General features: G+C 40.8%; 1 protein-coding gene across 1 annotated transcript in view; it reads left to right on the plus strand.

Moving 5' to 3' along the window:
* Positions 1 to 886: 886 nt before the first annotated feature.
* The window catches only part of LOC137989958 (PE-PGRS family protein PE_PGRS26-like), a 25,729-nt gene continuing 1,192 nt past the window's right edge, over positions 887 to 25,423 (plus strand). Inside the window, exons 1-10 of the mRNA XM_068835530.1 lie at positions 887 to 983; positions 1,424 to 1,531; positions 13,909 to 13,954; positions 14,542 to 14,770; positions 15,462 to 15,685; positions 16,542 to 16,724; positions 17,391 to 17,569; positions 18,662 to 18,824; positions 19,225 to 19,266; positions 19,816 to 19,989. Of these exons, the coding sequence (XP_068691631.1) occupies positions 1,475 to 1,531; positions 13,909 to 13,954; positions 14,542 to 14,770; positions 15,462 to 15,685; positions 16,542 to 16,724; positions 17,391 to 17,569; positions 18,662 to 18,824; positions 19,225 to 19,266; positions 19,816 to 19,989 (1,297 nt within the window). The 5' untranslated portion in view covers positions 887 to 983; positions 1,424 to 1,474. The remainder of the gene's footprint in view (positions 984 to 1,423; positions 1,532 to 13,908; positions 13,955 to 14,541; positions 14,771 to 15,461; positions 15,686 to 16,541; positions 16,725 to 17,390; positions 17,570 to 18,661; positions 18,825 to 19,224; positions 19,267 to 19,815; positions 19,990 to 25,423) is intronic.

Consider the following 25,423-nt stretch of genomic DNA (forward strand, 5'->3'; position numbering starts at 1 on the left):
CACTGTAAACTGAAATGACAAGTGAACGCAAATCAAGCCAAATGCTGGTTTTTGAGGAGAGGGGAAAACCGGAATACCCGGAGAAAACCTCTCGGTGCAGAGTGGAGAACCAACAAACTCAACCCACATATGAAGCCGGGTCTGGGAATCGAATCCGAGCCACTTTGGACTGTATGCAAATCTAGGGCTCGTCACGAGTCAAATTGAAGATAACGTTACCCAGAGGCCTAAACGCTCATTTTAGTGGTTAGCCCTGAGCACTCTTTAAAATTATAGTTTTCAATTTACGGTTCGGTTGACTACCTTTTTTACGAGATCGTGTGAAGAATAGCAGCGCATTTCCTCCACACTTTCTTAGAGCGCATTTTAAAAGTCCCACTCATGTGCTGCATCTAATTCGGGAAGTAAATGTAGGCATGTAACGTTCGACGTCTAAAACAATTAAATTCTACTTCTGCCGCATCTTTACTGAGCCAGTCGAATATTCGACAGAAGTTCGAGAGTTGTTTTATACGTCTAACTTCACATCTGCCCAATCTAATTCATGAATTATGTTTGATTATGTTTTACCCACATTTCTGAATTCTAAATGCCATCAAAACAAGGTCAAGAGGTATAAATGCGACTCTATTAAATTCGACACCTAAAATGAATTGTTGAATTTAATTATTTGGGTCTACCCAGATACGAATTAGATTTGGTACATGTGTAAAATCCTTGGTCGAAACAACGTGCTCAGAACTGGGAATAAACAGAGAATACGGGACGGGTCCACCGGGAAACACGAGTCAATAAGACCGTCGATTGATGGGAAAACATGCCTAAGCTGGGTGACGTATGATTTTTGATCCAACATGTTGCACGTCGACTTTTTCTTGTAAGGAATAATTAATTGGAAGAGACGTTCGTTGAACAGTTCAAAGTATTGAAGTTGTGGGGATTCAGCTCTTCTGGGTAGTTTAATCCTTCGATCGACGGAACGAGTAAGTACTATCATTTCGTCATTTTTGAAACTGCGAAACGCCAGAAACGGTAATGTAATTTATTTCGTCAATTCTTAATGAACCCCTCTCTTTTCCAGCCCGACCGTGGGTCACTTATTTTAAATAAAGAAAGTAATTAATTATCTTGCTAAGTTTACAGATGTTTGCTATTTTCTGCTGAAACGCCGGGACGTCATTTCTGGATTTTAACTACAAATAATGTGAACTCAATGCATAAAAGCTCAGCTCCGTGTGTTGTTAGTTATCACTAAATGTGCATAAAAAAATTCGTCGCAATTAAAGGAAACTTCAGAGGAAACATTTATCTTTTATTTTAAAGGCGCAATTTCTGACGCTAAAACGAGGCGACTAATTGCGCAATTGAATTTATTGCTTGCCACACTAGAGTTAACTTTAGTTTCTGTATTTTGTTGTCTTAGGTTGTCGCTTTCCTTGTTGTCTTCCTTGATCGTACATACGTCGGAAGAATCATGAATATTCATCGGTTTCCTATTCTCCTAACGTGGATAATTTGTCAACAAATATGGGTAAGCCTTTGAAATATGATTGGATAATCTAAGTTTTTTTTTTAATCTATGGAGCTAACACCTTTCCGTTTTTCTATCCTTTTTATGTTGGTTAACTAAAGTACAGCACAAAATCATTTTAAATACCGGTTACCCACTAATACCACAGCTATGCCATTGACGCTAATTACAAAATAAATCATACATTATGTAGTCTAGTCTTATCGGTTGATCTCAAGGCCACGTAACATTCACTTTTCACAAAAGAGTGTATTAGAAAACATTATGTATAAGTCAAGTAAAAACGCTATTAATCCGCACCCCTCACTCGGATCGTTGTTTCGTCCATTGGTAAATGAAGGTTTTGTTTCCTTATCCAGTGGAACTGAGAAAGTGTTATGGTAATGCAAAAGGAGCGATCTACCGAAACGTTTCAAAACAGCTACAGAGTGACGTTTTGTATTTATTTAACAACTAACAAAATGGTAATCGATTAAGAACTGTTTTCACGTTAGTACTTCCGCTGATTTTCAAATAATGCCATGACATCATGTAAGGTTGGAAAACCATATATTTCCAATCCTGTGAAGTACTACGAAATGACTCTGATAGATAAATTTACCTTAGGAGGGGGCGGGGGGGCCTTTAATTAAGTACATTTATTTTAGGATAAAAAGTAAACTAGAGAGGAAAGAGTAAACGCATAGTAAATAAATAGATAATGTTGGAATTAAACTGCAGACAGTACTGTTTCGGCCTTCTGGGCCTCATTAGTGCAGTGCTGATGCCTGGGATGGAGGTTAAGCTTATAAAGCCACCCCAAATGTCCCACACATGTGGTACATCTAAGCCATGCCAGAGTGCTCAAACTAGCGAGCTAGTGAGCATGCGCAATTGCTAGCGGCAATGACTCATCCTAGTAGAGTGCTCAATTTGGACATGAAAGCAAAAGCTTTGTAATGCCAAAGAGCTAAATCTAACTGCAGACAGTGATACCGTAAAACTTTATTCAAATACCAAATAAAAACAATATTTACAAAATTACTCAAGAGAAGAGGCTACAGCTAAAAGAAAAATACAAGCTTATCAGCACATACTTTACATACAGCTGGATAGACCCAGATAGAATTAAACTTAGCCTGAGGAAAGCGATGAAAGTCAACTTGGATCCTACGTTTAACATCAGCAATAATAAACTTAGCGATAGCTCTAGAGTCCTCTCCACCATTGTGAAAGGTAGCCTTATTACGAAATTTCCAAATACCGCACAGAATCGACTTGATGATGTACTTCCTTTCAGGCACCGGGAATTGGTAAAAAAACACGAAGGGGCAATTGGGAACGAAGGGGGGCTGACAAAAGCGCAGATAACATAGGGACAAAACGAGACCAGACCAATTTAACCCTACGACAAGCCAAGAAACAATGATCAATGGTCTCTAGACGGGCGCATAAAGCACAGCGAGGCGAGCGAATATAGCCCCAGGTGTGAAGAGAATGTCGCACCTTAACGGCACGGAGGGTAATCAACCATGCAAGATCATTTTTGTAGTTCTCAGTAAATGAATCACGGATCAGACCCCAATGCCGAGAAAGAGAAAACCGAGAGGGGACGAAGCCTGACCAGAGGGCAGGGAAAATCGGGATGGTGCAGAAATTCGCTAGCAAAACCTTGTAAAAGGCGCGAGACGTGTAAGTAAACCCAGGAGGTAGATCAGTGGCCTGAAAGGAAGAAAGGACACTCGCATAAAAGGCAGTGGGGCGGGCAGCGCTTGGAGTTAGGTTATCGCGCAGCCCGGCCCACTCCGGCCGCAAACGAGCTAACACAGAGCCACAAAAATACTTAGCGAGATAAAAACCCTTAGAACTAGAATCAGACACGGAAGTAACTAAAGCCGCAAGCCGCAAGGCGCGGCCCTGGCAAGAAAAATCCTTTAAACCCAAACCTCCACTATCAACAGAACAAATAAGCGATTTACGAGCTACAGTCTCTAATCGAGCGCGCCACAAAAAGGGCCATATCAGACTATTAAGTTTACTATAAACCCAGAGCAACTTACTTAACGCTAGTATGTTTAAAATAAGGACCTTGCCAATAAAGGACAAGGAACGCGACTTCCATCTAGAAAGAGTTTTGTCAAGTTTGGACAAACGCGGTTCCCAATTATCGCGCTCAACGTCAACAGTACCGAAGAATACGCCTAAAATCTTCATTTTCCTAACCCAAGTGAGACCAAGTGGCTCGTCAAGGCGGTCTTTCCAGGCACCAAGCCACATGGCCTCAGTCTTGGACAAATTAAGCTTCGCACCAGAGCCACGCTCGTAAAACGCAATCGCATCAAAAAGTGAGAAAAGGGAAGAATCGTTTTTGACAAAGGCCGTAGTATCGTCAGCATACTGGCCGACTTTAAACTGGACACCACCAGCCCCCGGCAAGAGAAAGCCTTCGATCGCGGGAGAGTCCCTAATACGGCAGGCTAAAACTTCAACGCAGAGAACATAAAGCATAGGGGACAGGGCGTCGCCCTGCCTGACCCCCCGCAGCAAAGGAACAGGATCGGAAAGGAAATCGTTAACTAGGATACGCATATAAGCGCCGTTATACAAAGTGAAAATCCAGCTACAGAAGGAGGGCCCAAAACCGAAATGTTCTAAAAGATTCATCAGAAAGGACCGATTAACGCGATCGAAGGCTTTCTCCTGGTCTAAAGAGACGAGAATACCTGTCTCGCCGGTTCTCTCAATAAAATCTAGTGTATCGCGAAGAAGAGCTAAATTAGAAGAAATAGATCTACCTGGAACAGAACACGTCTGATCAGGGTCTACAATAGACCCCAACACTTTTTTCAAACGGAGGGAAAGGGCTTTTGAAGAAATCTTATAATCCACATTCAGTAACGAAATGGGACGCCAGTTTTTTAGATTTCTACGATCATCTTTCTTATGAACAAGACGCGTAACACTCGATTTCATAGAGTCACACAGCTCACGATGGGCGAGAGACTCATTAAACATATCAACTAAAAGGGGCCCCAAGAGGGACCAGAACGCAGAATAAAACTCAACAGTTAAGCCATCAGAACCGGGCGTTTTGTTCCTATTAGAGAGGCGAAGGGCCTCGGACGCCTCGTTCAAAGAAAGAAGACCCTCGCATGATTCGCGCTCAGCTTCCGATAACCGGGGGGTAACGTGCTCAAACAAATGGGATTGGGCTACAGGGTCAATTGGCTCTTCAGAAAATAGGGAAGAATAAAAACGCTCGTGAGCTTGAATCATGTCAGGGAGGGAAAAAACCTCTTGCCCCTCAGAATCAAAGACAGAGGAGACGGAGCCTTTCTCGTGTCTCTCATTTTCAAGACCTAGAAAGAAACCAGAGGGAGACTCCCCCTCCTCTGCCCACTTAACCCTGCTGCGAATCTTAGAACCCTCGAGCTCGGAATCTAAAAGCGACCGCAGAGCAGCCTCTGAAGTCAGAATTTCAGGACTAGCAGAAACATCGCCCGAAGCCAAACGATTCTTCAGGGCAATTAAGCGATTGGTTAGAAAAACCTTCTGGGACGAGAGTAAACGGTGTTTACCACGAGAAAAGGCGATCGTAGTGAGCTTAATGTCAGACTTTAAACACTCCCAAAAATCGCGCTGAGAAGCAAAGCAATGCCGAAAGGCCAGAAACTGCTCAATTAAATCCGAAATCTCTAAACAAAAGGATTCGTCATCGAGGAGAGAATTGTTAAACTTCCAAACTCCCGGGCCTCGCAGGGGAAGAGCCGCAATATCATAGTCTAAAATAACAAAGTCATGATCTGAGAAAACGCATGGGAGAATATCGCACCTAGTGACTTGATTACACTGAAGCCGAGGGACCAAAAAGGTATCCAGTCTGCTGGCAATTGAATGGTCTGGGCTGAACCAGGTGAACTGCCTGTCTCGGGGATGCAAAAGACGCCAAGCGTCACGGAGGTTACAGCGAGATTTTAGGTCCGAGAAGCCGGAGTCGAGGGAAACCGACCTACCCAATTTGTCAAGCGCCGAGTCAAAACAATTTATATTCCCCCCGATCAGGAGCCGGTAGTTTGGAAGAAAAAAGGACGGGACCGACTGAAAGAAAATCTTCCTCTCAGCCGGAATCGTCGGCACATAAAGGTTAACTAGATTAAGATTGAAATCGTCAAACTTAACAAGTAAGCTGAGAATGCGCCCACTTTGATCCTTCTGCCAAACAGAAACATTATTACGAAAAACATCAGAACATAAGATAGCTACCCCCCCTCTCCTCCCGACAGCAGGGGCTCAGAAGCTGGGGCCTGGCCACGAAGAGGAGAAGGAGCGCAGAACAGCGTCATTCGAAATCATAGTTTCTTGAATGAAACAAAAGTCTAGGCGTGAAGCACGAAAGAAATCAGAGACCAGCGAAAACTTACGTTGACTTAAACCCCTAACATTAATCGTAGCGCACTTTAAGAAGGTTAAACTAAGTGGGCGCATCCTCACTTACTACAGACAGACGAGACGACTTGCCCAAAGCAGCGCGTCGGGACGAGCCATGTCGAGATCTCTTCCTTCGGCGAGAGGGCCGCTCAGACACAGGAGACATATTATCAGGCACAGCGTCGGAATCCATCAGTTCAGATGTGGCAATACTCTCAGGCTCAGACTCGTCACTTCAACACTCGTATCGGTCAGGGAAGAAACGGGAAATTCTTGCACTCCGGGAACTTGAATATCAGGGGAATCGTTGATGAGGCCTTGAGAAGTTAAAAGGTCAGGCGCAGGCTCAGAAGAAATGGCCGAGGCCAAGGGCTGGTCAAATTCAGCTTCCAGGGAATCGTCCTCAGACCTTGCCGAATCTTCCTCTGCATTCTCTCCTGGGGGGCTATCAATATCCACGTCACCTGAATCAGCATTCTCAGCATCTAGAGTAGTGGGGGGGGGGGGGGGGACATCCACGGGAGGAGGGTCAGCAGCAGGCTGGCTCGGGGGCTCAGCATCAAGGGCATCACGATGCGAAAGCGGGCGGCGATACCAAGAGTGGCGGCAGTCAATGGCCATGTAGCCAGGTTCTTTACAAATACAGCATCGAACCCCAGCAGGACAATCACGGGCATGACGGCCAATTACTTCACAGTTAAAGCAAAGCATCTGACGACACTCTTGGGCCAAATGACCTGGCTCGTTGCATCTTCTACAGGTCTTCACTTGGCCTTCGTACTGTACACGGAGAAGGTACTTACCAAAACGAAGGTACGACGGGATGGGGTCATCGATACACATGCGAAGAGTACGGATACCATTCTGGACCTGGGGGAAGCCCTGGACGGAGGAGCGACGCTGGGAGTAAACAGTGCCATACTTCGACAGACGGAAGGTCAAAGCCGAGTCAGGTAACTCAAAAGGAGCGTCGTACACAACAACATAAGACAAGGCTCTGCCTGCAAGATGAGCTGCATGAGGCTGGTTTCCAACAAAGAAAGACGACTGCTGCAGAAATTTGTTTCGGATCTCCTCTTTCGTAAAGGTGAGGACTACTGACCCATTCTGGGATCTCTGAAGGCAACGGACTGACGTCGGAGGAAAACCATCTCTTACCAAGCTATCAAAGATTTGCTTGGTCGTAACTGAGCTGTCAGGGAGTGTGAAGTATGCAGAAGCAGGACGATCAGGCATGACATTCAAAACATCAAAATGCTCTCTTTCAAAAGAAGACAGATAAGACCTGCGACGCGGAGCTACACTGGAAACTTTTGGACGAGAATCAACAGCACCAAGAGTCACTCTATCAGCATAAGAGCCACCAGGACTGGTATCCATGTGGGATGGCGAATCAGATTGGCCAGCTCCAGAAACAGAGGGAGGCACAGGCGTATTCTCCACAATATCAGACCACAGACGGGATACAGGCGTAGGCTGAGACATACCGAAAAAACAATTTAGGGTAGGACCCACGCCGTTCCCTCCCGGCAGGTACTTAGGACAGGGTCCAACAAAAAAAGATAAAAGCCAATTAGTCTACCACAAACGTGCTATGATGGGCTTCTGGGCCTCATCAGTGCAGTGTTGATGCCTGGGATGGAGGTTAAGCTTATAAAGCCACCCCAAATGTCCCACACATGTGGTACATCTAAGCCATGCCAATGTTGGAATTATCAATACTGAGCAAAATAAAACTGGTAAAGTGCTTTTTTAAACAGTTTTCTAGTTGGCTTGTTGCGTATAGATAAAGGAATATCATTCCAATAATAGCACCCTAAGCTGGTTGGACAAAATTTTCTTATGTTTATTCTGAAAGATTCTGGATTTAGGTGTTGTAAGGATACAGTTCGAGTAGCGTAATTATGTTGCTCAGATACTAGAGACAAGTTAAGGTTCGACGACTTCTTATTAATTAGGTAATCATAAAATAGTTGACACGTGTATAATTTAACAATGTCGGGAAGCTTAAGGAAACCAAGGTTTACATAATGGGGAGTAAAGTGGCACATTGTTGATAATCCTAACAACTTTGTTTTGTAGTCTCACCAATTGTGACAATGGCGCCTCGTAATTATTGCCCCACAGTACGCAACCATAGGTTAGATAGGGGTATACAAGTGCATAATAGATACTTATCAGAGATTGGGATGTCACGTGTGGTTTTAGTTTAGCGATAATATTGACACTTTTACTAATTTTACTACTAATATGATAAATATGCTCATGCCATGACAGGAAACAATCAATAATGAGCCCTAAATATTTAACACTATATGACTTTTCTAGGTACTGATCAGCTAATTTTAGAGGAGGATATAGATTAAAACTTTTTTTTTGTCCTGGTTGAAAAACCAAGTATTTTGTCTTACTTGAATTCTGGGTTAATCTGTTTGAGCATAAACATTCATAAATAGCGGGCAATTCAGAGTTTATCCTCTGAAGCAATACATCTAGGTCTTTCCCAGTTGCAGTTAAAGAAGTATCATCCGCAAATAGTCTTAGGGAAAAATAGTTGGTTGCTTTTTCAAAATCATTTATATAAATTAAAAAAAGAAAAGGGCCTAAGATCGATCCTTGAGGTACTCCAGAGTTTGCTAAAAGAAAGTTAGACTCCACACCATTGACCAAAACATTCTGCTTCCTGTTGCTTAAATTAGGTAAGACCTAAACCACTGATTTGCATTACCTCGTATACTATATAGGTCTAGTTTGGGTAACAAAATAGAATGGTTTACTGTGTCAAATGCCTTGCTTAGGTCTAGAAATGTCAAATTCCCTTGGGTCTGCCCCCCTCCCCAATCCATGGCGTTCAATTCGCCATGTGACGTGACGCGAGGTCGCATATTGCCAAATGGACACAGATTTGAACGCATCAGTGATGACGTGTGCTAAGCCTTTTTCCTTGAATGCTACTGGCGGCTGGGAAAACTAGAAATTGAGAAGGAATTAACCCACGAGGAAATTAAGACTCAAGTTAAACTTTACTTGAACGCTGAATTAAACCTGTACTTGTAGCATGTTATAGCGATATTATGCAAAAATCTTAATGACGCTATCTTCCAAAGGAAAAAAAGCAAGCCCCTACGAATATTTCGCGCAGCATGATCATATTTCAGAAAGTTTTACGATCTTTTGGCAGGCACTTTATATTTTACCAATACTTTACAGTGCCTCGCGAAAGCGCAAGACATCAACAACGCGGCTAGACTGGAACGAAGATAAGAAAGTGTACCTACCATACGCATAACTATGTTGCGGACCTATGTTGTTACCGCTTGACTCGGTTTCTCACATGAAAAAGAACAAACGCCATTTTGTTTACTTGTCGTGCAACAGTCGGTACGTTTGAGGCCTTTATGATTATATTGATGTATGTACGGGCTCATTGGGCCTTTGTACCTTTAGAAAACCTGCAAGCTGTGTATTGGAAACCTGATGATGTGATAAAGAAACTTGAATGTTGAAAAAAAAAACGAGTTCTCGGCTGCAACGAGATTGGTTTTTTGATTGCTTGCACAACAAAAAGAGACTTGGGAAAGACTGCCTCTTCCCATCGACGCCTCCACGTGTATAGCAAATCACGACTTTGACACCAAAAAAACCATGTGAAGTATCGAGTTCACCTACATTACCGCTTGACAGCACCTTAGAATGAATCAGTGCCTTGGAAAATTCTACCTAAATCAAACCCTGTGATTTCGTGCTGGTGGTATCCTCTCAGTTTCCTTCTGTGGCAATGGAGTCTTTCGCGATTTTCAGTTTCGAGGACTGCTTGTTTCGGGCGCCGGATAAAACGTTCTTGATTAGAAACACAAAAAGTGGCAGGGCCCTGGTCCCGCCGGCCCCTCCCCCTGCGTGGCGCCTGTTATCTTGCTTCATCCAAACCGGAGCCTAGTATTTTTGCGAATGTTGGAATTTGCTCGGACAGAATAAAAGACACGAAAGTAGCATGAGAATAGGCCGGTTCGGGTAAGCAAGTTATAAAAACAGCTTGCAAAAGTGCCTATAGTAACTCGCTCGACTGTCAGGTCCGCTGAAAATTTCAAGTAGACTTCCGAAGCTAAAATATTCTCGCCATCTGATTGGCTATCGAAGCGAGATATTAATTAAGATTTCTCCTGAGTAGTCTATTAGGGTCAAAATTAACCCCTTTACTGTCGAGGTAAAGTCGAGGTAAAGTCGAGGTACCGTGGTAAATCATTATCGTTCAAACTGCCTAGGCAAAAATGCCTCCCTGCATACTAATAAGTGTCGAGCTTTACTAATGAGCGTCACTCTTGTACAATGAAAACAATAAACTTGCCTACGCTTGCTGAAACTTAGTTGAAAGCATTAAAATATAGGAAATCATTTGCTGTGTGGCATAAAACCTCAGTCAGAAGAACTTACATTGATCCGTCCATTCAAAAAACCGCCTAGTTCTGACTGTTCATTTATCAAGCGGTAGTTCCGTTCAAATAACCAAAACACACACACAGAAATTTGAACTAAAAACTCCCTATTTCAATTTGATTTAATTTGATTTTAATTGATAAATAATTACACAAAGCACAAGTTAACGATAATAAGATGCCAAAGCCAGAGGCTTATACGGCGTAGGTCAGAGCGTTACACTGTGCTGCTAAGTTACAATGAGAATAAAAATTAATAAGTACAAAATTTACAGAGAAAAGGCAAACTATTACAACATAAAAAGAATTATTACTGCACATAAAGCAAAATAAACATAACAATAATGATAGTGTGCAAAAAGTGATAAAAAAAAAAAGAGTTTGAAGGGAGAAAAAAGAATTTGCGTTCAACTTAGTTTAAACTTATAATGATTAAAAATAATCTCTCAGATCTAGAGTTTATGTTTGTAACTAGAAAGAGTAAGTGAATTACGAAGTGAGAGAGGAATGTCATTCCAAATTTGAGGACCCTGTACCCGAAGAGAAAGAGAATATTTGTGAGTATGAAGATGTAAGTTGTCTTTTTGCCTGGTGAGATATTGATGACAATCAGAGTTAAGAACGAAAAGAGATGAAAGAGGAGAGGGCAAGAGCTGCTGCATGTGAAGGAAAACAAAGCAAAAAAATTGGTACTTATAAAAGTTAAATATGTTGAGTACTTGGAATTTGTTAAAGAGTGGGTAAGTATGTGCACGTGGTGGAGAGTGAGTAATGATTCTTAAAGCTTTCTTCTGGAGATAGAAAAGGGGTTGTAAATGAGAAGAGTAAGTGGATGCTCAAATAATAAGACAGTATTGAAGATATGGGAGTATTAAAGAGTTGTATAATGTGCAAAGAGTATTAGAAAAGAAAAACTGTCGTGATTTGATAATAATCCCAGTGGATTTGGCAATTTTGGAAGAAATCGCTTTTATATGAGCCTGCCATGAGAGGTTTTGATGGGTGATAACACCTAAGAATTTTGTGTGTTCTACTCTATTAATACTATTCTTATCGATGCTAATAGAAAGACCATCAAGATTTATTTTCTTTCTTGCAGGGTGAAATAAAATAAATTTAGTCTTGTCGGGATGCAAAGTTAGCTTGTTCGCTTTGAACCAGGTAGCCACAAAAGAAAGTTCGACATAGTTCACAATTTTAGTTAGTTCAGAGATATTTTTGTGTTGAAAGAAAATATTAGTGTCGTCTGCAAAAAGGATAAATGAGAGTAATTAGAGCATGAAAAAATGTCATTAATGTACCTATATAAGAAATAAAAGTGGCCCTAACACAGAACCCTGAGGAACACCACATTTAATTGGAAGCAGTGGAGATTTCCAGGAATCAATTTGAACATATTGAGAACGAGAGAGGAGATAGCTATGCATCCAGTTAAAAGGTGTGCCTCGAATACCATAGAAGTTTAATTTATCTAAGAGGATGGAGTGATTAACGGTATCAAATGCCTTCTTTAGATCAATGAATATGCCAATTGTGAGTTCGTTCTTCTCAAAACTACGTTCTCTTCTATCTCAATCAAATATCTAAATCTCGATGATATCCGGACGCTCAGCTTTGTTGACGAGACAAAGAGAGAATATATTCGGCTTCGCTAACTGGTCGCGTTTTCTGCTCCGTTAGTAACGCACGCGTGATCTTAACTCTTCTTTCAACCCGGTATTTGCACACAAACTCTAACGGAAAAGCGCATGGGACAGCTTTGTACGGGTCCGCAAATGATCCCAGAACCGCAAATGATCCCCAAACTGTACATGTACCGCAAATGATCCCCATATTGGACCGCAAATGATCCCGAAAAAATGAGGAATAGCATGGAGGGTGGAATGGTCTGCATTGAGAATTAATGTGAAGAGCGCTTATTTTTATTAAAATCACTTTAAATCATGCATGGCTAGCGACAAGTTTCTGCCTCATTATAGTTTAAATTTGCCTTAATTATCGGATATAATTATCATGCATGGCTAGCGACAAGTTTCTGCCTCATTATGGTTTAAATTTGCCTTAATTATCGGATATAAAGAGGGAATTGTGACATGTGAAAAGTTAAGGGACTTTCGAGAAACGGCCCACTGATCTCTTTGACGAGGCGAAAAGGACGCCATCCGGGCCTGGCTAGCAACAATCGTAACATTCATAACTAGAAAGCAATGTTTTAGCCTATAAGCTTTGGTTCAACATGCAATACTGCAGTTTTGTTTTTTTCCCATGTTCTTTGTTGAAAACTATAATGAGGCAGAAACCTGTTGTGAGCCACGCATGATTTAAAGTGCTTTTAATAAAAATAAGCGCTCTTCACATTAATTCTCTATCCACACCAATCCACCCTCCATGCCATTCCTTACTTTTTTTTTCGGGATGATTTGCGGTCAAAATGGGGATCATTTGCGTTCCGGGATCATTTGCGGTTCTGGGATCATTTGCGGTTCTGGGATCATTTTGCTCTACCATTGAAATTACAACAATAGAAGTTCGCAGCGCTCAATTTAAACACGCGACTAATGAATCTTTTTGAACAACGAGTTTCTCAAGATACTTTATTGCTTGTTAATAGTGAATACCAAAAATAATTCACAGAGATTTGAAATGAATACACCAAAATCACAGCAACTACAAAATGTTTATGAGCAAAGTATCAGGAAATCAATCTTTAGGATGCAAACAAGCGTCTTCATCTTCGCTTGGAGGATAATGAGTCCTTTTTGAAGTCTTTGAATCAATGTATCAATGTGTTTCACCGCGTGGCAGTCAGCGCACCAAATAAACACATCTGTCAAGTGTGTACGATCAACAGGAATTTGATCTGCACATATCGGACAAATCTTTTAACCATCATGCCAGAAAAATCTAGGGCATTTGACTACTGCTCTTTCGTAAACGTTCTCTCCGTTGCAATAGTAGCAAAGACCTTTTCCTTTAAGGCAAAGTCAAGAAAAGTGTCAGCGGTTCTTTAGAATATTGAACGTCTGAATTTCCCCCTGGTTCCAAATCTGGGTTTTCTAACTCTTGATGTTCACTATATGGTGATAAAACAATAGGAGGAGGAGCAGGAGGGAAAACAATAGAATTGTTGAGTTATTTGAACGGAACTACCGCTTAATAAATGAACAGTCAGAACTAAGCGGTTTTTCGAATGGACGGTTCAGTGCAAATTCTTCTGACTGAGGTTTTATGCAAATAATTTCCTATATTTTAATGCTTTCAACTAAGTTACAGCAAGCGTAGGCAAGTTTATTGTTTTCATTGTACTAGAGTGACGCTCATTAGTAAACCTCGACACCTATTAGTACGCAGGAAGGCATTTTTGCCTAGGCAGTTTGAATGATAATGATTTACCACGACATCTCGACTTTACCTCGACTGTAAAGGGGTTAATTTGGACCCTAATAGACTACTCTCCTGTACATTCTTTGCTGGAAATTACATTTGCATGCACATAATATCAGTAAGAATGAAAATACTTCAATTCCTTTTCTGCAGGTTGTTTGCGGATGTTCCTCGAATTGTACCTCGATTGATCCTGAAAGTAAGATATGACCTCGAAGTTACTCTGCTTAAATGTGACATTGAAAAAAGAAATGGCAGTGAATATCTTGGCGGTACAGAAACGTCGTGTTATGGAAACAGTGTCAAACAGTTTTGTGTTCTTAGAAATTTTAAATTAGTAAACCAAGTAGTCCAAGTAGCTTGGTGTTGTCTTTTCTTGAATATCTAAATGTTACGAATTTTTATGGTGGGCGTGGGCACTTATGGGACCTATCGTTATTCAACCAGCCAGGGGATGTAATTTTATATCTTAATAAATTTTCTATTTCTCTCCTGCCACCCAACCCCCCCCCCCCCCGCCCCCCACCCCCAACCACCCATTTAAAGGGAAACGGTGGAAGTCAATTGAATCACTGAATTGGCTTCAATTAATGCTTAGCAAAATGATGATCAAAAGGTGTATATTTTGCTACTTCAGTAATCTTTTATTTTCTAAGGAACGACGGTTAAGTGTATAGGTAAATCCGGGCAAATTCTCTCATCTCAGTAACCGAATGAAACTCTCAACAATACATGCGGTACACTGACTACCGAATGGCTTTGATTGTTACATTCCTTATTTTACAGCCAGTGCATTTGAGTGCAATGGGAAAACAATCAACGCCTGTAAGACGTTTTCTCCCTCTTGGAAAGTGAATCGACTTAGTTGGGATCAGCTACATTTGTCAAATTGCACAACAGGCCCTCAAGCCGGAGATCAGTTATTGCTGTTTGTAAGCAGTGGAAAACTTGTAAACTATGGCAAGTACAAGATTGTAACAGTGAAGTCGGTTAACTCGACTAGAGCCAACAAAGGGTGAGAACGTCTCTGGTGTTTCCTTTTACGTAATCCACTTCTCTTCCGTCTCAGAATGAAAGTTGAGATTTCTCATTTTAACGTGTACAAATATAAGATTATCAAAGTCAGCTTTCATTTGACGAACCATAGGATTTCAAAGGTTTTCAAAGTTAGGTGTGTAAACAAACTACTCAGCCAGAAATTTCGGTTTCAATCGAATTCAAGTTGAGGATCTCATTATAAGCATACGAATTTCAATAGTAGAATGGTATTCAGTTGTGAGTTGTGTACTGACAAGGTCGGGAGTTCATCAAGCTAGTTTTTTGGCTCTCAGTTGCAAATAGTCGCTCGCAGTAACTGGAAATAGTTAGTGGTAAGTGAGCACAACTAATAGACCCTATGCAAAAATGGCTGCCTTTAAATTATTCTTTTGTTCATATTCAAAATAGCCCAACTAACCTCCTGCGGGATAACAAATTCTTAAGAATTTTTGTCTCAAAAACGAGGTTAGTTGGGCTGTTTTGAATTTGAACAAAAGAATGATTTAAAGGCAGCCATTTTTGCATAGGGTCTATATGTTGTAAATGCAGATTTACAGTTGAGACTTGTGACTTGATACCAGTCATGAACCTCAAGGAATGAAACTATTTGGCTTGAGCTATTGCTTTGAACAGTTTTTAACTTTGTAATTTGCTAACATCTATTTTAGGCTCTGCCATGTTACCTTGGACCAACCGCACGGCATGTTTCTCGTGAAAGACCAACACACCTGCTTAATCGCCCAAATATTTCCTTATTTTGGTAAAGTTTCTTTGCGCAACAATTGCGTCCTGACTTGCGACGAGCAAAAAGATGGCCTCGGGGGAATCCTAGCTTTTAAGGCAAGGATTTTATTCATTGATCAAACCTCTAAAGTCGACATGTCTGGAAAAGGTAACTAAAACAAATAAAATAAAGCGAGATAGATAAGATATATACTTTATTGACTAAAAATGTTCAGCGTAAGCTGGGAAACGTTCAGTCGTGTTAGTTAACAATCACTTAATAGGTCTTAATATGGAAATAATACGTACATTTGACTATGTTGCAAGTTGATCTAGTCAATGTAGTTTTTTTAGCTCCTCAAAAAGGACTCTGCATGACTTGTCAACTAATTAAGGTGGGGCTTAACGTGAATTGGAGTGAAACTAGAAGGAGTTTAAAGAAGGGATTGAAATGTAAAAAAAAAAAAACGTTTTGAAACACCACCAGACAGTTGATACCCACAAGGGCACTGCAGGTTGGTGTGGAACTGTTTTGGTGCCCATCTACTAATTTTCAACTTCAAATTCCAATTTCAAACCTTCATTAATCTTCAATATTTCCTATTCCCCTCAATTTAACTAATCCTTTGAGAAAACAATATCTCTTCCCAAATATACCCAAAAATCCCCCAAAAATGTACAAAATATCCCACAACATAGCCTCGTGTAATGAGGAGAGGTATTTTTGATTGCTTGAAACACTAAATCCATGTTAAGCGACGATAAAACGGCGGTCGGGTTTACCCCCGCCTTACGCAACCACGTTTTAGTCAGAAGCTACACTTCGTTCTTATTTTTATATTTTTCAATAAGCTGTCAACTTTAACAAACTTTTTCAATCTTTTCCATAATTTTGGTCATCAATTTTAATGTGCCTTTTTTTTTTTTTTTGCTTGTGTGTTTTTCTCTTTTAGAAAATAATAATGCAGTACCTCTCGTTCCTGCACTGACTTGATATTTTAACGATACTTTTGACTTCCTCTCAGGATTCCACGGGGGTACTGGAGGTGACAGACGAGGGGGTGGAGGTCTTGGTGGCGAGACTTTCTTTTGTCCCGCGAAAGAGCCAAATATGGGCAAAGGAGGAGACATTTCGGGCGCGTCATGGGCAAAGAACACAAACGGAATCGGAGGCGGTGGTGGTGGGGATGGACCTGGAGGAAGTAAAGGTGAGCAAGGGAAGTGACTGAGGAGGATGAACCGGGATAGTAAACGGTAGAACTGGTCAACATCAGCACTAGTAACAGAGATAGAACACTTTCTTTAGACAATCCAATACATAAGAAACAACTGTTTTTGCTTTAAAGATTGTTACCATGAATTCGTCTGGAATAATCCCTTTGTAAATGGTTTGAACCCAGGAGTCAAGTGACTCTGAAGATGACTTCCGCTCAGGTTGTCGAAACGTCAGTCAATGTCATCTCAAACAGTCCTTCTCAGGACTACACTCACCCGGACGATCGTACTTTACTTAATAATAATCCCTTTATTGGCAGTTTCTTAAGATTTTAAACGTCGTGATGCTTTTATTTTCTACCCTAGGGACAGTTGAGATAACTTCCTGGTTTTCACTCGGAGAATCCACTACTTGAGACTGAGGGTATATGATAGACGTTGTTTGAAATGCCTGACGCAGAGCTAGATCGGCAGCCTCGTTGAATTTTAATAATTCAAGACTTCCTCCATGGCTTGTAAATAAAGAAGGCTGTGTTGAGTTCAGTTTTAATTTACAAACAAATAACGAGATTCTTCAGCCTCCTGCATCTCTTATCAATTCGATGACTCATCTTTACACAATTTTAAACTGAGAGGTAGTTTGTGCTCTCTTTGTTTAGGTTCTAAAGGCGGTCCGGGAGGTTACAATGCTGGGGGAGGTGGAGCAGACTCCAGGGCAAACAGTGACGATGGAGCTGCAGGTGGGGGAGGCGGTGGACATTTCTCTGGCGGTGGGGGAGGTGGTGGGGGAAGTGGCTGTGGTGGCAACGATGGCGGGAAAGGAGGAAAAGCTGGAAAAGTAGGTCTTTAAGGCAAGCTTCGATTTCCTTGGAACCATAACATCTTTTCGACGTATGACCAAAGTTTAATTTCTCATAGGTTTCCAAGCAACAGTTGTTACCATAACAACGGTAACGAGAGGCCGCTCATTTTAAAAAAAAATCTCAATTGTCTCTAAATCTATCCACAGTTCCTAACGAAACTTTGAGAGCGTAAACTATTGGAAAAAAATCTGTAAGAACGTTTTCAAATAAATTGCAAATTAAATTTAAAAGGCTTGTTTTGTTCATTTCCGCATCTTTCTTCAAGCTTTTTGAAGAGATATGAAACTTTTTTTTCTCTGTTCAAAGAATTATCATTCTCGAAAAACATTCTCAATTCACATTGAGTGTGGCTCTGGTTGCAAGATATTGAAATGTATGCAAATTATGAGCTTTTGACTTAAATATCGTACAATCGCAGTCATCTGGGACGCTCAATGTGAGTCGAAAATGCTTTTCTAGCGTGATAATTCTTTGAACAGAGAAAAAATGGTGTAAAAGTTTCACATTTCTTCAAAAAGCTTGAAGAAAACTCCGCAAATAAACAAAACGAGCCTTTACAAAATTAATTGCGATTTATTTGAAAACGCTCTTTGTGCGATGTGCGGCACTAAGCGTGAATATTTTTAGGCTTTATTTTCACTACTGCTCTAGAAGTGTTCATAACTGCGATCATTACTTGTATCTTTAAACTGGACATTGTTTGAGGCTATTTGTTTATTTGGCCAGAACCTGATTCCCCAGAAGGATCATGGATCCACTTTGGTACGTGAAACATGGCGTTCTGCGCCTTCCGAGCAGAATGATCCAAAACTAACAACAGCTTTAGGATAAAATTCTTCTGTTGCATTTTCAGCTGCAATTCATGCTTCTCAAATCAAATTAATACATCGTCCAGCGGACAGGTGATGAGAATCACAGACAAATTTATTAGCCAGCGGGTGTTTTCTTTATGTAACCTTAACTAATGTACACGGAACTGTGTAGCACCTCGAAAGGAGAATTAATAATCAGATCTTGGGAGTTGAAGGGTTATTATATAATAAAAGTTTTTTGTTCTCGCTCATCAGATAGGAACAAACGCTGGAGGAGGTGGTCAGTCTAGTTGTCCCGGTGGAAATGGAGGTGATGGAGGAAAACCGGGAAGCTACCCTCTCAACAAAGCTCCACATTGCTACGACAGAAGTGCAGAAGGAGGAAATGCGGGCTCGGCGTCTCATGGGGGAGGAGGAGGTAGCAAATTACTCCAAAATCACTCACAAATTGATTTATTTAGCGTCAAAAGAAACATTATCATCCCTTGTTACCTGATAAATCCAGTTACTAGTAAACGTTATAAATAGCACTGGATATAAAGACAAATTAAATATCTCACTTCAAGCATGTTTAATTTTCCGTTGTCGGATTTGGTCGGTCAATGAGTACATGAAACTGGCATGATGTATAATTGTTTTTCCTTTACGATATTAAGTCTCTAATGTTCAAAATTTAAATCATTTAAATATGGGTACAATAGGCAGCAATACTGCATCCCAGGTGTAAACATAGAGCCAGCGTTAGTGCGAAAATTTACTGGTTTTTTGCCTTATTAGTACAGTTAATCATAATCTTTTTGCGCTCGTTTAATTTTCAGGCGATTCTTGTGGTAACAACTACGGCGGTGGAGGAGGAGGAGGTAAGCCTCGCAAGAATTTTTCATTGTACTGATTATGAATGGCTATTTTAAATCGACAGCAGCAATGGTTAAAAACACATGCAAATTAGGAAGACGTTTTTTGGAACTGTCTCATCCGGAATGATTGGGAACATAGTTTATTCAACCGGCAAATGCAAATGTAACGGAGGCAGCGTGGTCGAGTGGTTAGGGCGTTGGGTTTGCATGCAGCTGCTTCGGGTTCAAATCCCGTTCTAACCTCTGGTTAGGATTTGTCTCCGGTTGTCCCGGATTCAACTCTACCACGCTTTGTAAATAGCCAACTGGTTGCCTCCTGCCAGTTGGGGTTCTTAATAATGTTTCTGTTAACTTTGAATTGTTCTTTCACATTGTACACACACACACTTACTTACTGACTTACTTACAATGCTATAGGTTTACATCGTCCGTTGCCTTTGTTTGCGATATATGGGCAGGATACATTTCTGAGTTGGAATGATATGTCCTTGAAAAACTCATGTAGACATGTTTGAATTCAGTACAAACTGTAGGGATCCTTGTTTTTCGTAGGTGGGCTTCAATTCGGCAGCATGGACTTCGGGTCACGCTTAAGTTACGGTGGGGGTGGTGGAGGAGGCGGTGGTAGTGCTTTTTCTATCCCAGGGGGTAGAGGAGGAAATGGAGGCGGCCTGGTTTATTTGCAGGTCGACGAACTGACGCTGGATGGAGAGATTCTGGCCAAAGGTAATATTATGTGCCGTGCGCTTGCGTACGGGAGTCTTATTGGCTTAGTTTCCAGCGTCACCGTAAGATCCTGGGGAAAAAGGTTGACAAACCAATCTGACTGCATTAAATTGAAACAGCATCACTGACTTTTATCCATCAAGAAGGCGGCGAGATTGAACAGAGAAAGAAAAAAGAAAAGACAGAAGAGACCCCTTCGGATCGTTTCCTCCTTGTTTAGCTTTATTGGCTGCTAAAATTCTAGCCTGCGAAGCAGTCGATTCTACCCCCTTCCCTCTTCCTCCCTACTTTTTTTACTTTGTGGGCTCCTGACTCACCCCAGTCACGCTCGTTCGCCCGCTTGCTTGCTCGATCTTCCCGCGCAGCGTTTGGCAAGGAATCGACTGCATCGCAGGCTACTAAAACTCTACGAAATGTGATGTTTTGTTTAGCCATCACTTCTTTCTGTGTAGCAATTTTTACTGTGGGAGGTCGAAACAATCATCTGTTGTTTGGTATGACCTGTTCACTTGTTTCTGTACTCACTCTCTATACATGGAATTGTTTTGCAACGGGACCAGCATTTTTTACTGCGTTGCCGTATGGCAATCCCAGTCTGAAAAAGGGTGGCATTTGTTCGGTGTGTGTTTTTTTTTCCGTGTCGGTAAAAGTCTTGCCTGTCACTCCCCTGCTAAGTGGTGTCTTTGTGTATAGAGCCCTCTGCGCCTATTTTCTTAGGATCGAGAGGGTAGTGGGAAATGCGTAGATTTCTCTGGTGGACACAGTAGAACGATTAACATAACCGGCAACGGCGTCGAAAGTCATGTAACGCGAATGGCGTTTTAGTGGATCTTTGAACAAAATATACCATTATGAAGGTCAATAATGGCAAGTCAATTGGATACTGAACAAGACAGGCCGTGGAATCTTAAAAGCGACGAGTAATGGACTTCGACAACAATCTGTCGCCCGTCGAGCCGAAAATCAAAGTGGGCTGTATTTCTAATATTTTACCAAGTGTGCTGTTACGTAGAACACTGAAACCAAATGGAAAATTCTCTGGTAACTTATGGGTTCAACAAAGACAGAGAACGAATCGAACACTTCAAGTGGATCTGTGATCAACTCTGCTCAGTCTTCAGGTAAAAAAAATAATTGGAAATGTGACAGCCAAGAATTATTTGAAAGAAAGCTTGTCGTCTCATAGGCAGCCCAAGTTCGCGTCACTAGAGAGCGTGTAATAATTAATTACTAGTGGGAAGATGACCTTTGAGTGCAAGCGGTGTTGCGTTACAGGCAGCCGTTGAGAATTTAAAGGCGTTATAAGACTTTGCATGGGAAATAAAATATCGTCGATTATGAAGCCTAAAAAACGCTCAATTTAACGTTGATTCAATAAAAGGAATGAAAATGACTCACCTCTGGTGTATTCTTGTGCCTTTTGGAGCTTATTTTACCGTTTCGGGAATTCCGTGTTTTCAATGTTCTAAGACGAAGAAGGGGGGCATTGGGGGTGTATTATAAACCGCAAAACCGAAGAGAAAATCATCCAAACCGCAAAACCGCAAAAAAGCTCGGCCAAAACCGAAAACCGCATACAAAAATGTCAGAAAACCGATACAATGGGGACAAGTGGGGCATACAGAGCAACCTACACTAACACTTTATTTAATCAAAGTATTTGTGAATGGCATGGACTTGTCTAAAGCCTTCATATCTTTTAGTATCTGCTAAAATGATAGGCTTTATTTCTGCAGCTGGTAATCAAGTTAACTTAGGAGAATTTGCGCACAAGTCCTCTCTAGAATTGCAATTTTGCAATTACAAAAAGCTATATCTTCGGAAACTTCAATCGAAAATCTCTAATTGAACATTTATATTTGATAACTAAGACAGGACAGTTTGGAGATTCGAATGAAATGTTTAATCTTGGTCTAAAACATGCGATTGCACTGAGCAAGCTAACCGGTACAATGTGTTCCCTGTTTTACATGGCAGCAGGAACGTGCTCAAACGTTAAATGTGGTAATAAACAGATACTTAAAACAGCAGAAGCCGCTGTGGGAATGGGGTAAGTGTTGTACATGAAATGAATGTACCTCATCGGGTGGAGTTAATTTAACCTCGGACCCACGCTCCGTGTCCTGTCCGGTTATCAGCAGCTGTTAAATTCATCAACTATCGTGGAATCGAAGCAGAAAATGCTCATTTCCAGCCAAGAGCGTGGGGATTTTTGACGACGAAACATTCACGGAGATTCGCAAATGATGTGGCTTTAGCTTTGCGTGAAAAAATCGCGGCTGCGATGGATTTTCGAGTCGCAAACCGCCTCTGAGCTGACAACCGTCGGAATCGTAGTGTGCAGCCTTGACTTCGTCTTAGAACATTGAAAACACGGACTTCCCGAAACGGTAAAATAAGCTCCAAAAGGCACAAGAATGCACCAGAGGTGAGTCATTTTGATTCATTTTATTGAATGAACGTTAAATTGAGCATTTGTTAGGCTTCATAATCGATTGTATTTTATTTCCCATACAAAGTCTTATAACGGGTTTAAATTCTCAGCACAAGCTCGCGTCACTACAGACAGCCGTTGCCTATGCTGTAACGCAACACCGCTTGCACTCAAAGGTCATCTTCCCACGAGCAATTAATTATTACACGCTCTCTAGTGACGCTTGGGCTGCCTATGGCCGTCTATTTTGTGCTTCATTATTCAAGGAAGAGGTTTTTCAAGGAAACAGTTTGATCCTGAAATTTTAGTTTGTTGTAATATTGCGCATATTTGACACGATTGAGATTTTTCTCTTCACGCACGTAATGAAATGGAAGGGGTTTTTGCCTCTTATAGCAAATATGTTGTTTGTTTCAAAAAATTGTTCGCTGGAAAAGGTGGCCTTTATGAATTCATCATGTTTTATAATATGCGAGCTGAACTGGATAGTTTTTATGGCAATAGTAAAGTATTTTCGTGTCAAAATGAGATTAGCGTCTTTCTGTTGTGCTACTGACTTAATTAAATATAAATATACATTCTGCCTCGTGAGTTTGTTATTCTCACTAACCAGCAATGGCGTCGAAAGTCATTGCAACGCGAATGGCGTTTTAGTGCATCTTTCAACAAAATATGCTCTCATGGAGCTCAACAAGGGAACGTCAATTGCATGAACAAGACAGGCGATGATGATCTGGAATCTTAAAAGCGACGTGTAATGGACTTCGACAACAATCTTTCGCCCGTCGAGCCGAAATCAAAGTGAGCTGTATTTCCAATATTTTATCACGAGTGTAGTGTTATGTACAACACTGAAACCAAATGGAAAATTATCTGGTAACTTATGGGTTCAACAAAGTCACGTAAAAAATAATAATTGGAAATGTGACAGTCAAGAATTATTTAAAACAAAGCTTGTCGACTATTTTGTGCATCGTTATTCAAGGAGAAGGTTCTTCAGGAAAGGGTTTGAACATGAAATTTATTTTGTCCCCACGATTGACACGATTGTTGACACGATTGATTGCACGCAATTAAATAGGAAGGGTTTTTTGCCTCTAATAGCAAATATGTTGTTTGTTTCAAAAAATTGTTCGCTGGAAAAGGTGGCCTTTATGAATTCATCATGTTTTATAATATGCGAGCTGAACTGGATAGTTTTTATGGCAATAGTAAAGCATTTTCGTGTCAAAATGAGGTTAGCGTTTTTCTGTTGTGCTAACTTAATTAAATATAAATATATATTCTGCCTCGTGAGTTTGTTATTCTCGTTAACCAGCAATGGCGTCGAAAGTCATTGCAACGCGAATAGCGTTTTAGTGCATCTTATGTTGTTTGTTTCAATAAAATGTTTCGCTGGAAAAGGATTCTGTGATATTTTCTGCCTTTGTGAATTATAATATCATGTTGTGCATTGAATTTTCAAGCTTAAGGTTGAAATGTGATACGGGAGGCCATTTTTAGTATTGCCCTGTGAGCAGGAAAGTTCACGAAAATAAACAGGTCTGTTGGAAGCGTGCTTGAGTTTCAACAAAATGAGCCCCAAAATCAGCAAAAAATTGTGACGCCGATGAATAATAAAGTAGCTGCTATTTCCAAAATGATGGAATTACCTGGTGATAACTAACCTCGTCTTGGAGAGTAAATTTTTGACTTTGCAGAAACAATGGTCAAACTGAGGAGTTGGGCGATTGTGATCTTTGCTTTGAATTCAGTCATTTATTGTCAAACTTTATAACACTTGACAGAAAAAGAAACTTACGAAAACCCGGTATCTTGCCATCATTTGACACAGATGCTTCACTGTTTGGCGAGTAAATATGCCGCGGTAACTTAATCATGGCACCCGCTGAATTCCGGCCATGTCACTTTCGATTTTGCGATTTATTTGTGCAGCCAAAAGTACAATAACAAAATTGAACGTAGCAAAAATCTCCCAAAATGTTTGTCGCTGATCGTAACTTTTTATATTCTATATTCACGGTTCAAAATTAATGTTGTTTTTATGTCATAAAAATGTTATTCTCAAGCGACCGTCCTGGAAACTTCCTTCTGCTCTTTCTAAAAACTGTGTATCAATATTTATTTACTTTTGCATCAATATTTGTTTTTGCATAAAGCAAGCTAACAAAATCTGTACCTTGCTGAGTTCGCATTTGTTAGCGTTAATAGTATTTTCGGTTCAATGCTTCTGTTTTACGAAGGGGTATATGTTTTAGGTCACCCATCCAGACACTAACCCCGCCGGACAAAATTAACTTTAGTAAACTTTAGTAAACTTTAGTATTACAAAGCTGTCAGATGGTCAGAGGGCACGCATAAACTTGTGGTGAAAAGAAGTTTATCAACATGTCAGCCCAGAAGACAATGTTTCTCAGTTCCCATTTATTTTCTTCAATCTTTCTGGGTTCAGTACTTTGCTAGTAACCACATGTCTTCTCAGGCTATTTACCCAAGACTTCTACCACGGCACTACAATGATAGACAATTCCAAAACAATATCGTGCACTGTTAGAGCTACATATTACGCAAGGACAACTTGAATCTCCTGGAAAACAACACACAGCTCAGTTAACATTATCGAATAAATCCCTGTGTTACTTCACTACCACACGTAAGCAATGCATGTCTCTTTCTTCTAAAGAGGACAGGAATTTCTTCTTTCTGACAAATGATTAATTAATAGGCCGATAGCCAGGTTTTTAACCTCAGAAAAGGATCTGTTTCGTCGTACGAACGTGTGAGGACCTGTGAGCCAAAGGGCCTCTGCTGGTATGACTTCTGGGTGACCCCTTAAATGGTCTTAATGACCCCCCAACTTGAAAAAAATTGCCTGGAACGCTGCACGTACCACAGGCAACCAAGTGTACCCTCACGGAGGGTCTAGTTTTTTAAGTTTTGTCGAGGTGCTTCCAATGCTAAAAGAAAACGGTTGAACTTTTATTATAAATACTGATTTGT

The sequence above is a fragment of the Montipora foliosa genome, unplaced genomic scaffold (genome assembly GCF_036669935.1).
Source record: "Montipora foliosa isolate CH-2021 unplaced genomic scaffold, ASM3666993v2 scaffold_481, whole genome shotgun sequence".
NCBI lineage: Eukaryota > Metazoa > Cnidaria > Anthozoa > Scleractinia > Acroporidae > Montipora > Montipora foliosa.